This window comes from Oncorhynchus masou, chromosome 30 (genome assembly GCF_036934945.1).
Source record: "Oncorhynchus masou masou isolate Uvic2021 chromosome 30, UVic_Omas_1.1, whole genome shotgun sequence".
NCBI classification, from domain to species: domain Eukaryota; kingdom Metazoa; phylum Chordata; class Actinopteri; order Salmoniformes; family Salmonidae; genus Oncorhynchus; species Oncorhynchus masou.
The window spans coordinates 46,111,240-46,125,039 of record NC_088241.1 but is presented as its reverse complement, the minus strand read 5'-3'; the positions used below and the strand labels follow the sequence as shown (position 1 = coordinate 46,125,039).

General features: G+C 43.8%; 1 protein-coding gene across 3 annotated transcripts in view; it reads right to left on the bottom strand.

The window, feature by feature from the left end:
* LOC135522657 (NEDD4-like E3 ubiquitin-protein ligase WWP1) overlaps window positions 1-13,800 on the bottom strand; it is a 53,255-nt gene that overhangs the window by 9,874 nt on the left and 29,581 nt on the right. For 2 of the 3 annotated variants that reach the window (XM_064949128.1, XM_064949129.1), the window contains exons 5-11: window positions 13,521-13,661; window positions 13,313-13,379; window positions 9,159-9,364; window positions 3,792-4,152; window positions 3,585-3,680; window positions 3,200-3,374; window positions 2,033-2,087 (exon numbers count right to left, since the gene is read on the bottom strand). In XM_064949128.1, coding sequence (XP_064805200.1) covers window positions 2,033-2,087; window positions 3,200-3,374; window positions 3,585-3,680; window positions 3,792-4,152; window positions 9,159-9,364; window positions 13,313-13,379; window positions 13,521-13,661 — 1,101 coding nt within the window. The remainder of the gene's footprint in view (window positions 1-2,032; window positions 2,088-3,199; window positions 3,375-3,584; window positions 3,681-3,791; window positions 4,153-9,158; window positions 9,365-13,312; window positions 13,380-13,520; window positions 13,662-13,800) is intronic. The other variant, XM_064949130.1, reaches the window with a different exon arrangement.

Below are 13,800 nucleotides of genomic sequence, written 5' to 3'. Positions count from 1 at the left end.
AGGCGTCGAGGGGACTCCTATGGTAGGTACACATATAGCTCATCTCTTGGCAGTAGTATTGTAGACTACTTTATCACTGATCTCAACCCAGAGTCTCTCAGAGCCTTTGGCCTGGTTTGCTAACGACCTCTCTCAAAGAGTGCAGTGTATAAAGTCAGAACATCTGCGGTCTCAGCCACTGCCCGTCACCAAGGGTGTACCCCAAGGCTCGATCCTAGGCCCCACACACTTCTCAATTTACATCAACATAGCTCAGGCAGTAGGAAGCTCTCGCATCAATTTATATGTGGATGATAGTCTCATGCGCTACTGACCCCACCCCGGACTTTATGTTAAACGCTCTACAACAATAGCTTTCTTAGTGCCCAACAAGCTCTCTGACCTTAACCTTGTTTTGAACACCTCCAAAACAAAAAGGTAATGTGGTTTGGCAAGAAGAACACCCCTCTCCCCACAGGTGTGTTTACTACCTCAGAGGGTTATACCTTGAGGTAGTCACCTCATACAAGTACTTGGGAGTATGGCTAGACAGTACTGTCCTTCTCTCAGTACATATCAAAGCTGCAGGCTAAAGTTAACGTGAGACGTGGTTTCCTCGATTGTAATCGCTCCTCTTTCACACCAGCTGCCAAACTAACCCCGATTCAGATGACCATCTTACCCATGCTAGATTACGAAGACATAATTCACAGATCAGCAGGTAAGGTGCTCTTGAGCGGATAGATGTTCTTTACCATTCGGACATCTGATTTACCACCAGTGCTCCTTATAGGACACATCACTGCACTCTACACTCCTCTGTAAACTGGTCATCTCTGTATACCTGTCGCAAGACCCACTGGTTGTTGCTTATTTATTAACCCCTCCCCCATCCTCCACTCAGCACTCATCCTCCACATTCAACACCCGTTCTGCCAGTCACATTCTGTTAAGGGTCCCCAAAGCACACACATCCCTGAATCGCTCCTCGTTTCAGTTCGCTGCATCTAGCGACTGGAACGAGCTGCAACAAACACTCAACCTGGAGAGTTCTCTCAATCTCGTTATTCAAATCATGGACACTCTTACTGACAGTTGTGGCTGCTTTGCGTGATGTATTGTTGTCACTACCTTCTTGCTCTTTATGCTGTTGTCTGTGCCCAATAATGTTTGTACCATGTTTTGTGCTGCTACCATGTTGTTGTCATGAGTTGCTGTCTTGCTATGTTGTCGTCTCAGGTCTCTTTAAATCAAACTTTGATTTGTCACGTGCGCCAAATATAACAGGTGTAGAACTTAGTGAAATGCTTACTTACAGGTGTAACTTAGCAGTAAACCTAAACCGTATATTTGACCTCTCAGCTTCCTTATCAAATCTAAAAATGTCAAGGCAACCTAAGAAAATTAACATCAATGACAAATGGTTTGATGAAGAATGCAAAAACCTAAGGAAGTTGAGAAACAGATCCAACCAAAAACAGAGCCACAGAAAACCTGAGCCTACAGCTTCGCTATGGTGAATCACTAAAACAATACACCACGGGGAAAATAACAGTACATCAGAAAATCAGCTCAATGTAATTGAAGAATCCATTTATTTATTTTCCCTTTTGTACTTTAACTATTTGCACATTATTACAACACACTGACATTTGAAATGTCTATATTCTTTTGGAACTTTTGCAAGTGTAATGTTTATCTATTTCACTTTGGCAATGTAAACAATGTTCCACATGCCAATAAAGCCCTGAAATTGAATTGTGAGAAACAGACAGAGAGAGAACAGGAGGAACTACAACAGACAAGACTACAAATAGAGGACAAGAGGTGAATGTACAAAAAGAGTCCGAATATGCATGGCGAAAAAAATATACAAGATCATTTCAGTATCAATCTTGTACATCTGGCCACAAACCAAGCCAAGATAAACCATGATGAAATCCAAAAGGTGATAGACAGTGAGCCAACTATGGAACAACCTCACTACAGATTAAAAATAGTGAACACAGTGGGTCCTAAATTGAGAACATCACAAATTCAGAACTGAACTTACCCCAACCAGGAGGCAGCGGTCCCAGAGGGTCGTTTTCTGCCGACATCATGGAAGCCTGGATGAACCGTGGAATAGAGATCACATACACGTCCATAAAACACCGATAGGGAAGAGAAGGAACAAAGGGAAAATAGTCCAAATGAGATGATTTCCCAACTAAAGTGAGTAACTGAGCAGTTAGCTAGCCGGCCATCAGCAAAATGCTGACGACGTCAGATCCCTCCATGGTAGTCAGTCAGTGTAGTGTGCTTATCGTCAGAGCAGATGAGATTACAGGAGAGTTCAAAGGGTTAGGGGAGCCCAGTGAAACCTCTCAAAGCACTACATCAGAGGTGTCAATGTTGGCTATAGGGACCAGGACTGAGTGATCACTAACACTGAGTGATGTGAGGACATGGGGTGACTACAGACAGACATGTCTATCGGTAAGATTAAGATTCACTCATGTCTGTGCCTTTACAAACAAGCAATCAATGATAGAATTTATTTTAAAAGGCTGATTAAATGAACACATGGATATGCATACAAAAAGTGAAATATAATAGATTTGTTTGACAAAAGCCAGAGTTCTCCTGTAGCTTCAGACCAGAGGCCTTTCTGGTTTGTTTATGCTGCTGAGTAATCGGTTGATGATCATTCTGAGAATAATGTGAAAACGCATTCTATAATTTGATTGGCAGATTAACGTTTAGCTGTTGGCAGGGACCCTGGGTTTATTCGATGGGCCAGAAAGGTCAATATGAATATGCAATATGTTACACCGAACTGATATTTGCTCTTCACAAAACAGAAGTGTATCGGTTGCCTACAACTGAGAATTTTATTTCCTCTTAAAATACAAAGGTATCTTCAATGTAGCTAACAACTTAACAGAGCTTAAAGAACTACCCAGAAATGCTCATAGCTGTAACCACGTATATTGACTCTGGGGTTTGAATACTTATCTAAATCAAGATCTATTAGTGTTTTATTTTTCATACATTTTTTACAAATATGTTAGAATTGTTCTTCCACCGTCATTTAATCCCACTTTGTAACAACAAAATGTGGGAAAAGTAAAAATGGGGTTGAATACTTTCTGAAAGCACTAATATTTCCTATCCGCCACGTTCTCTGACAGAGCCAACGAATTGGTTTCTGGGGGCAGGAGGAAGACGAGGTCCCTACCGAGTAGAGGTATCTCTGGTTGAACTGGTGCATTGCCCCCTGGAGCTGGCTGCGCTGGGACTGCCATGCCTCAAAATTACGCACCGACTCCATGGTGGGCCTCTGCCACGTGGTGGTTCTGGTGTTGTGGTCCACATAGTAGATCCTGCCTCGGTCATCCACACGCCTTTCCCAACTGAGAGAGCGAGAGAAAGTATATTTACCATTATATGCCATTTAGCAGCAGCTTAGTCATGCGTACATACATTTTTCATGGGAGACAGAAGACCAACATGCAATATGTCCTACTATAAGGGATCGAAAAATAACAGATGGCAGAGAGCAGATCCTGGTAACATGCGGACATTGTGTTAGTCAACACAGTGCAAATAGCCATCTTACTGACCCTGGCGGGAGGGGCTGTGGTCTCTCCCATGTTGTGGTTTTAGTGTTGTGATCCACATAGTAGGTTCTTCCATGGGGATCCTTCCTCTGTTCCCACCTACAGAGCAATATACATGGTCACAAGACCGGATGACAAACACTCACAGATATTAAACACGACTGACAGGTACAGCAGAAACAGTTAAAAATCCAGTGAGATGTCACTTACCCAGGGGGGAGGGGGTCTGAAGTGCCTGCGTTGGGGGCCTGTTGTCTGGGCTTGGCCTCATCTGCTTCTGCCCCACTGGAGCCCCCTGCTGCCTCCACAGTGGAACTGGGGGTGGAGGAGGCTGGGGCTGCCTGGCCCGAGGCTGAAGAGGAGGAGGGGGGAGCAGCAGTACTGTCATGCTCAGTGGAGGGAGCCTCTGTGGTGGGTTGAGGGGGAGAGGGACCAGTTGTGGAAGTGAAGGCTGGGTTGGTGGCTGGGGCAGGGCCAGAGGTGGCTTCGCTGCAGTCCTCAGGGCCGTCTGCAGGGGGCAGGGTCTCGTCTGTGGAGGGGGCAGGAGCAGCGGCCTCACCTCTAACTACAACTATAGAGGGAAAGAAATGAAAAGGTGTGAAAAAGAGCAAGGGGAAAGGACAACAAATCGGTGAAGAAAAGAGATTCGACAGCAGTGTTAAAGGTATCAAAAAGAATAAACATTTGTTTTGATGAAACATTGAATTTGGCCTTATGGCTATTAGCCCATAGAAACGCATTGAATCCTATATCTGAGAAATAGAAAAAAGACCAAACCACTAGTTTACACCAATTGGAGGGGTGGTAGGGTAATAAATGGAGAAAAAAATGTTTACACACACACACACACACACACACAGTGTGTAATACAAAAAAAATATTTGGGGGATTAGAAGTGATGCAGACAATTAGATTGTAGCTTCCATCAATCTGCAATATTAAAGCTGATCTACCTCCTGAAATAAAATACCAGGAAACTACTGCAGTTCCCATTTTATTTTTTAGATGTATTTAACCCTTTATTTTAAGCAATAATATACATTTCCATTCATTTAAAAAAAAGAAAAAAAGAAAAACTGGTACCTGGCTACCTTCAGATTAGTCTTGTGGGCGTCCTTGAACTAAACAACTGATATGTACGTGCTCATGAGTCTTATAAGTGTGTCAGATCGGCTGTACCGACTTCAGAAGAGTCCCGTGATGCTTGTAGCATCCAAGCAGAGTACCCCATCATGTTCATGAGTCCCCACATGTTCATGAGTCTCAAAAATATAAAAACACAACATGCAAAAATTTCATTGATTTTACAGAGTTTAAGTTCATGAGGAAATCTGTCAATTTAAATACATTCATTAGGCCCTAATCTATGGATTTCATGACAGGGAATACAGGTGTGTGCATCGGTTGGTCACAGATACCTTAAACAAACAAAAAAATGGGCCTCACAAACTCTTCACAGTATTTTTGTGCATTCAAATTGCCATCGATAAAATGCAAATTGGGTTTGTGATCTGTGGACTACGCTTGCCCATACCATTGCCCCGTGGTGGGGTTGTCGGTTCACGTTGACATAAGCAAACCGCCCGCCCACATAACGCCATACACGTGGTCTGCGGCTGTGAGCCAGGTTTGACCTACGACCAAATTCTCTAAAATGACGTTGAAGGTGGCTTATGGTAGAGAAATTAACATTCAAATATCTGGTAAAAGCTCCGGGGTACATTCCTGCAATCAACATGCAAATTGCACGCTCCCTCAAAACATCTGTTGCATTGTGTGACAAAACTGCAAATTTCAAAGTGGCCTTTTATTGTCCCCAGCAGAAGGTGCACCTGTGTAATGATCATGCTGTTTAATCAGTTTCTTGATATGCCACACCTGTCAGGTGGATGGATTATCTTGGCAAAGGGATAAATGCTCACTAACAGGGATGTAAACAAATTTGGCACAAAATGTGGTAGAAATAAGCTTTTTGTGTATATGGAACCATTTCTGGGATATTTTATTTCAGCTCATGAAACATGGGACCAGCACTTTACATGTTGCGATGATATTTATTTTCAGTGAGGTTTGTAGAACAAACCATTCGGACGCTAAAGACACCTTTCACTGCAGATGTGGAAGGGCAACATTGGTGGATGCAGTGATTGAGACACAGCCCATGCAAAAAAAAAAAAAAACTTCTCTAGCTTAAAATTAAGGACAATCGGGGCGTGGACATCGACTCTAAGGGGTTAAACAATGATTCCAATGACCTGCCTTGCTATGGTTCAAACCTTACTCCAACCATTGTCTGAGAGCCTAGCTAACCATATTCCCCCTCTTCACTGTGGCTTGCCGAAATATGTAAACTTAAATCACTGCTCTCCTCGGTGTCTGGCAGATCCCTCCTAGGGGCTTTCTTAGAACCAGAGGTGCTGACAGGACAGCAGCAGAGAGGGATTACAGGCTGATCTAAATGAATCCATTCTGTTCCCTCGGATCAACTCAACCATGAACAAGGCTAGAATAAAACAGTAGGGAAATTAGCTCTGCAGTAGGCCAGCTATGTACACTGCAAACGTCAGGATATTTAATATGAATAAAGACTTGCTAAAGGGCAAAAATTCAGTATTTTGCTATGTCCCACTGGGCACCCTCTGTGACTTCTAGGAAGAGTACGTTTTCACCATCATTGTAAAGCCTTAATCATTCCTAGAGATTAATATTTACTTCATGTGAATAATTTTAATGTAAAATAAATAAACAGGTCAATTCTGTTACGTGAATTGAAATCTCACTAATATGGTTTTGCATTTTTTTAAAGAAACATTGAACATCTAATAAGCAGTATTTAAACATTAAATTGACCAGTGATTCCATGTCTATGGGCTAGTATATAGCTGTGTTTTCAGTCTCTCTATCCCAGCTTTGATGCACCTGTACTGACCTAGTCTTCTGGATGGTAGCGAGGTGAACAGGCCGTGGCTCGGGTGGTTGATGTCCTTGATGATCTTTTTGGCCTTCCTGTGACGTCGGGTGCTTTAGGTGTCCTGAGAAGGCAGGCAGTGTACCCCTCACCAGGGCCACTCTGTGGTTGTGGGCAGCGCAGTTGCCATACCAGGCAGTGATACAGGCCAACAGGATGCTCTCAATTGTGCGTCTAAAACATTGTGAGGGTCTTGGGGGCCAGGCCCTTCTTCACCACACTGTCTGTTTGGGTAGACCATTTCAGTTAGTTAGTGATGGGTACGCCGAGGAACTTTAAGCTTTTCACCTTCCCCCTGAGGTCCCGTTGATGTGGATGGGGGTGTGCACCCTCTATGGTTTATTGAAGTCCACAATCAGCTACTTCGTTTTGTTGACGTTGAGGGAGATTATTTTCCTGGCATTACTCTGCCAGGGCCCTCGCCTTCTCCCTGTAGGCTGTCTCATTGCCGGTGATCAGGCCCCACACTGTTGTGCCGTCAGCAAACTTAATTATGGTGTTGGAGTCGTGCTTGGCCATGTAGTCGTGGGGGAACAGGGAGTACAGGAGGGGACTAAGAAAGGAAATGAGGGGCCCCTGTGTTGAGGATCAGTGTGGCAGATGTGTTGCCTACCCTTACCACCTGGGGCAGCCCGTCAGGAAGTCCGGGATCCAGTTGCAGAGGGAGGTGTTCAGTACCAGGTTTTTTTAGCTTATTGATGACCTCAGCCTTTCAAAGCACTTAACTTCTGAAGGTATAGGAGGCAGTATTTTCACTTTTGGATAAATATCGTACCCAATTTCAACTTCCTGCTACTCATGCCAAGAATATAAGATATATGCATATTATTATTAGATTTGGATAGAAAACACTGAAGTTTCTAAAAAAAACTGTTAGACTAACCGTTCAGAATTTTTTTTTTTTTTTTTTAGGTCTGTCTGTTCACCGAGTTATCGTTGGCAAATGTTTTCAGTTCCTACCGCTTCCACTGGATGTCACCAGTCTTTGGAATTTGGTTGAGGTTATTCATCTGTGCAATGAAGAAGTAGGACCAACTAGGAACTGGGTAACACTTGAGTTGCGCAAGACTTGAAAAGTAGCGTTGGTTTGTTGTCTTCCTGTATTGAACACAGACACGTCTTCAATTTGATTGATTATTAACGTTTAAAAATACCTAAAATTGTATTACAAAAGTAGTTGAAATATTTTGGCAAAGTTTATAGGCAACTTTTGAAATATTTTGTAGTGACAGTGCGCATTTTGGAAGCTGTTATTTTCTGTATCAAACGCACCAAATAAATTTACATTTTGGATATATTTGGACGGAATTAATTAAACAAAAGGACCAATTGTGATGTTTATGGGACATATTGGAGTGCCAACAAAAGAAGCTCGTCAAAGGTAAGGCATGTTTTATTTTATTTCTGCATTTTGTGTAGCGCCTGCAGGGTTGAAATGTGCTACCCTCTTTGTGTACTGTTGTGCTATCATCAGATAATAGCTTCTTATGCTTTCGCCAAAAAATCTGACATGTTGGCTGGATTCACAACTAGTGTAGCTTTAATTGAGTATCTTACATGTGTGATTTAATGAAAGTTTGATTTTTATATCAATTTATTTGAATTTGCCGCGCTGCATTTTCCCTGGTTTTTGGCCAAGTGGGACGCAAGCGTCCCCTATACCATAAGACGTTAATGGCTACCGACGTGGCGGTAATCATTTAGGCAGGTTACAAGATTTCTTGGGCACAGGGACTATGGTGGTCTGCTTGAAACATATAGGTATTACAGACTCGGTCAGGGAGAGGTTGGAAATGTCAGTGAAGACACTTGCGAGTTCGTCAGCACATGCGCCGAGTACACGTCCTGGTAATCCATCTGGCACCGCAGCCTAGTGAATTTTGACCTGTTTAAAAAGGTCTTACTCACATCGGCTACGGCGAGAGTGATCAGTCATCCGGAACAGCTGGTGAACTCATGCGTGCTTCAGCATATTCCCATGAAAACTGATTGAGATCAAATGGTTGGTATGCATATACCGCATGGACATTTCACCTGTAAAACTTTGTGGTGTTTTTGTCTTACAGTAACGTTATACTATGCCATTATATTAGGTTCTGTAAAGTACAATACTGGGATCATTATGTGAGATCATGCAGCCATTGCAGAGTAGCCTGTTCTCTACGCGTAAAGTAGAGCATATACACATTTGCAGGTGATCTGCACATGCGCAGGAGCTTACTAAAAAAGATCTGCAGACAGACTACTTTATTTGTCACCTAACAAAAAAAATAATAATAAGTACCTATTAAGTTGAAGATGTGCGCTTTATGACAATGTAAAAATTCTGTGAAATAAAGTTCATTTTCACTAAGTTACAGTACCCAAACAGAACTAAATTTGTGGAACAACCCATATAGAGAAGTTTGGATTTTTTGGGGGACAGTTTCTTAAACTAAAAGTCACTTCAATGGAGAATCTCTATTAAGCAGGCTTTATTTTTAGTCTTACTACAACAGTGACAACGTGTTTTTCTCAGCATGACATGTGGGTGAGTGAACATAATCCATTGGTAGAAAAACTATGGATAACTCCAGAACTTCAATATTCAAATGAGGTGCTACTCTCACCAGTACTATTGGCTTCATCACTGTCGGTGGGGGCGAGGTTGGGCGTGGGCTTGGGGCTGGCCGTCTGGTGGGTCGGGGAAGATGCTGCGTCGCCGTTGACAACAGGGGCGGGGCCGGGGCTGGAGTCGCTGTGGGCAGAGGAGGTGGAGGGACCCTCACTGTCCACCCCGTTATAGTTGGGAGCACACCCCGTACCATTCACTGAGCTGTAGGATTAGAAGTTTACAATTGTAATCTCTGCATGTGAATAGAATATTTGATATGAAGGTAATGTATCGTATACAGTGCATTCGGAAAGTATTCAGACCCCTCGAGTTTCCACATTTGTTTACGTTACAGCATTCTTTTTAGCCCCTCAATCTAAACACAATACCCCATAATGACAAAGAAAATCAGATTTAGACATTTTTTGCAAATAAATATTACAAGTATTCAGATCCTATACGCAGAACATAGTTACATACTTCAGTACGACGCCACTTGCGTGGTACACCTGTATTTGGTGAGTTTCTCTATTTCTTCTCTGCAGAGCTCCTCAAGCTCTGTCAGGTTGGATGGGGAATGTTGCTGCACAGCTATTTTCAGGTCTCTCCAGAGATGTTCGGTTAGGTTCAAGTCCGGGCTCTGGTTGGGTCACTCAAGGACTTGTTCTGAAGCCACTCCTGCGTGGTCTTGTCTGTGTGCTTATGGTTATTGTCCTGTTGGAAGGTGAACCTTCACCGCAGTCTGAGGTCCTGAGCAGGTTTTCATCAAGGATCGCTCTGTACTTCACTTCGTTCATCTTTTCCCTCGATCCTGACTAGTCTCCCAGTCCCTGCCGCTGAAAAACATCCAAACAGCATGATGCTGCCACCACCATGCTTCAACTTAGGGATGGTGCAAAGTTTCCTCCAGACGAGATGCTTGGCATTCAGGCCAAAGACTTCAATTTTGGTTTCATCAGACTAGAGAATCTTGTTCCTCATGGTCTGAGTGTCCTTTAAGTGCTTTTTGGTCAATTCCAAGCAGGCTGTCATGTGCCTTTTACTGAGGAATGGCTTCCGTCTGGCCACTCCACCATAAATGGCCTGATTGGTGGAGTGCTGAGAGATAGTTGTCCTTCTGGAAGGTTCTCCCATCTCAGAGGAACTCTGGAGCTCTGTCAGTGACCATTGGGTTCTCGGTCACCTCCCTTCTCCCCCAGATTGCTGACTTTGGCATGGCGGCCAGCTCTAGGAAGAGTGTTGGTGGTTCCAAACTTCTTCCATTTAAGAATGATGGAGGCCACTGTGTTCTAGGGAACCTTCAATGCTGCAGAAATGTTTTGGTACCCTTCCCCAGATCTGTACATCGACACAATCACGTCTCGGAGCTCTACGGACAATTCATTTGAATTTTGCTCTGATGTGTACTGTCACCTCTGGGACCTTATCCACACGCACACTCCTTTCCAAATCATGTCCAATACATTTTATTTACCACAGGTGGACTCCAATCAAGTTGTAGAAACATCTCAAGGATGATCTATGGAAACAGGATGCACCTGAGCTCAATTTCAAGTCTCACAGCAAAGTTGCTAAATACTTATGTAAAAATAGGGTATTTCTGTTTTATATTTTTTGCAAGTTTCATAAAAACCTGTTTTTGCTTTATCATTATAGGGATTGTGCCTAGATAGTTTCTAAAAACTATACCATTTTAGAATAAGGCTGTAATGAAATAAAATGGAGAAAGTCAAGGGGTCTGAAAACTTTTCGAATGCACTGAAGGTACAAAGAGACTTCACAAAAACTGAAACTTTTTCAATAAACCGTGAAATAAATATCAAGTATAATATCAGTACAAATAGATAGGGCTGGGCAGTATACCGTATTTTACTATACTGTATACCAGTATTGATAAATGGACCAGTTTGAGTTTTTACTTAACCTTTAAAATGTCATTTCAATGTTTGGTTTGTTAAATGTGATACACAACTCCGGCATTTAGAGTTTACCCCATTTGATACTGGAGTCCTCTCTCCCTCTCCTCCTGCATGCCGCTACACACACACACACACACACACCAAGCCGTACCCCGTTACTCAAGGAGAAAGCAGTTGCTTGATCACATAGCCACGGGCACTGCCATTCACTTAGCATGGTCAGATGAATGCAACCATGTTGGTAACATGCTGCTTTCAACAAGCGTTCAAAAATTACACAAACTAACAGTGTATCCTACGGTCAGCAAACTACTGTCTGCTCGTTTGTCTTTTCTGTTAGTTCAACAGTTCAATTAACTAGGCCTAGATGTTTTGCCCATATCATACTGCGTGGCAGAGTACTTGATAATAGTCTACTTGACAATTTTTGTTTGGATTTTAATTGAACAGTATAAAAATAAAAAATAAATGGAGAAAACTGATTTTCAATGGGGCTATCACGCATGTGTTGCAACCCTAGGATCATGAACTACTCAAAGCATTTTTCCCAACATAAGATACCATTTCAAATAAATAAATATCCATATCGCCCAGTCCTACAAATAGGACATGGCAAATAAGGATGTAATGCGGAGTTATCATCCACATGTGTGCAGAGACAGATCCTATGACCTATGTGATGGGGGGGGGGGGTTAAACATGGGGCAGTAGGCTAGACTCCCCATCATGTGTCAGGAGGCCCCTCGTTTAGACAAACCACCTTGAGACACGACGCGTCTTCCCACAACACAAATGGGGGTGACGAATCACTGTCTGAAAGCACTACTAATGATGGAGCGTGCCTGACAGCACTCTCTCTGTAGACTAGTGTGTGTGTGTGTGGTGTTTTGAGTCTGTTCTAAAAATGTCCATATCTGTTTTCTGGCCAGGATAACAGCACCATCACAGTACCTCAGAGCAGCAAGCAGAAACGTTACCACCTCCACTAACCCTCTTCCTGTTTTTCAGGCAGGCCACGCACATGCAGTCAACTCCACTTCCTCTGTATCAATGCTTCTGTGGCACTTCAGAGTACAGAGGGTATGTGAATGCGTCTGTGTGAGTGCGCGTGCGTCTGTGTGAGGGAAGGACTTGTGATGCCAGTATTTCAGAGTGGGAGTAAAGGGAGCCTGGGCGCTCCACCCTGCGTATGTCCTGTTCTGTACGGGGCACTAGTGACGCAGCCCTTGTTCTGAGAAGAGGCAACGCTTTGTGACATTGAGGTTATTGTCATGCAGGGCAGAGGACGAGGGAGAGAGGAGGGGGCAGGGTGCTATGGTGATGAAACAGGCAAGATTGAAGGAGAGCCTTTGTGTTGGTTCACAAGGTTTCGTCTCTGCACTCATTGCCACAGACCAGAGACAGACAGACCCCAGGGACAGATGTAACTAGCCTACATGGAGGCAGGCAGCACATACAGTATATTGCGCCACAATGTGGACAACCCAAACACACCACTGACAGACTCTGGGCAGTGTTTTTGCTGGAGGTGGGCAGAGACACGCACACTATCCACAGTAGGTTGTGTATACTGTGACAGTCAGGCCTAGTGGGACAGTGGATGTGTTTTAACAGCTGGGAGAAGGGGTACAGGGGCTATAGGAAGTGTAGGAGAGAGGGCGAAAGGGGGGAGACAGAGGGACAAAGCAAGTGCAAAGGCAGCGTATGCAGTCGTCACAGGCTGGACGCAGCAGTAACTGCAATGCAGATGAAGTCTGTCTGCCATCTCCTTCACCTCTCGGTCTGAATAAATTGCCAACATCCACTTTTTGAGGATTCTAATAAAACACATATTAGCCCTGTTAACTGCACTTCGACAGAGTGAGTGAGATAAAGATCAGGGTTGTGTGGCAAGGCCTGCATGCAAGCTGTCCTGATTTAGGGACAGAGGGAGACAGAGTGACAGAACATGTAATTTATCAGAGCTCCGACTGCACAAGGTGAGAGTTCTAATATCCCAGGCTTCTGAGAACGCGCCATGAGCCGGACAAATATAGTCCCTACCACAATGATGTAAGGCAGGAAAACTGGGGCTCTATCGGTGTGTGAAGACCGCATTGCCTTTCAGCATTGGTTTATGGTTGCCTCCAATATAAGCGGCACCACATTTTCTGCTGATAAAATTATTTCTGCCGCCATCTAAACCAAATGTCTCTGCTGACTCAGGGCCCATTCATTCACAACATAAGAACTCCTGGCAGAAAACTCTTACCTGCTGGGAGCCCTTGATGGAGTGTCCCCTCCATTTTCATGAATGGCATCACCGTTCTGCTGGACTTCTGAAAGGGAGGCGAAGGCACTGTTATCCTAAACAATATTCTACAACTAAACACTCATACATACTATAAATACATCCAAAAGGTATGACGACAAGCCACACGCATACTAAAACAGACAGCCAGACACACAGCGGTACTCACTGGTAGAGGTGGCAGCGTTGCCGTTGAGCAGTTGTTCCTGGTTGACGGTCAGACCGTCTAGGAACACGGTCAGCTCTCCCGTAGCAACCACAGCCCCCTTATTGTCCAGCACCAGCTTCAACACCTCCTTCACGTTCTCCACTGAGGAGGGAGGGGAGACATGGCAGAGACAGGGGAGAAATGAGGAGATGGGGACAGGGCATGGCAGAGACAGGATGGAAGAGAACACAGCTATTAGTAACTCATTAGCGAGAAAATGTCTGATACAGTAATTTAGGCC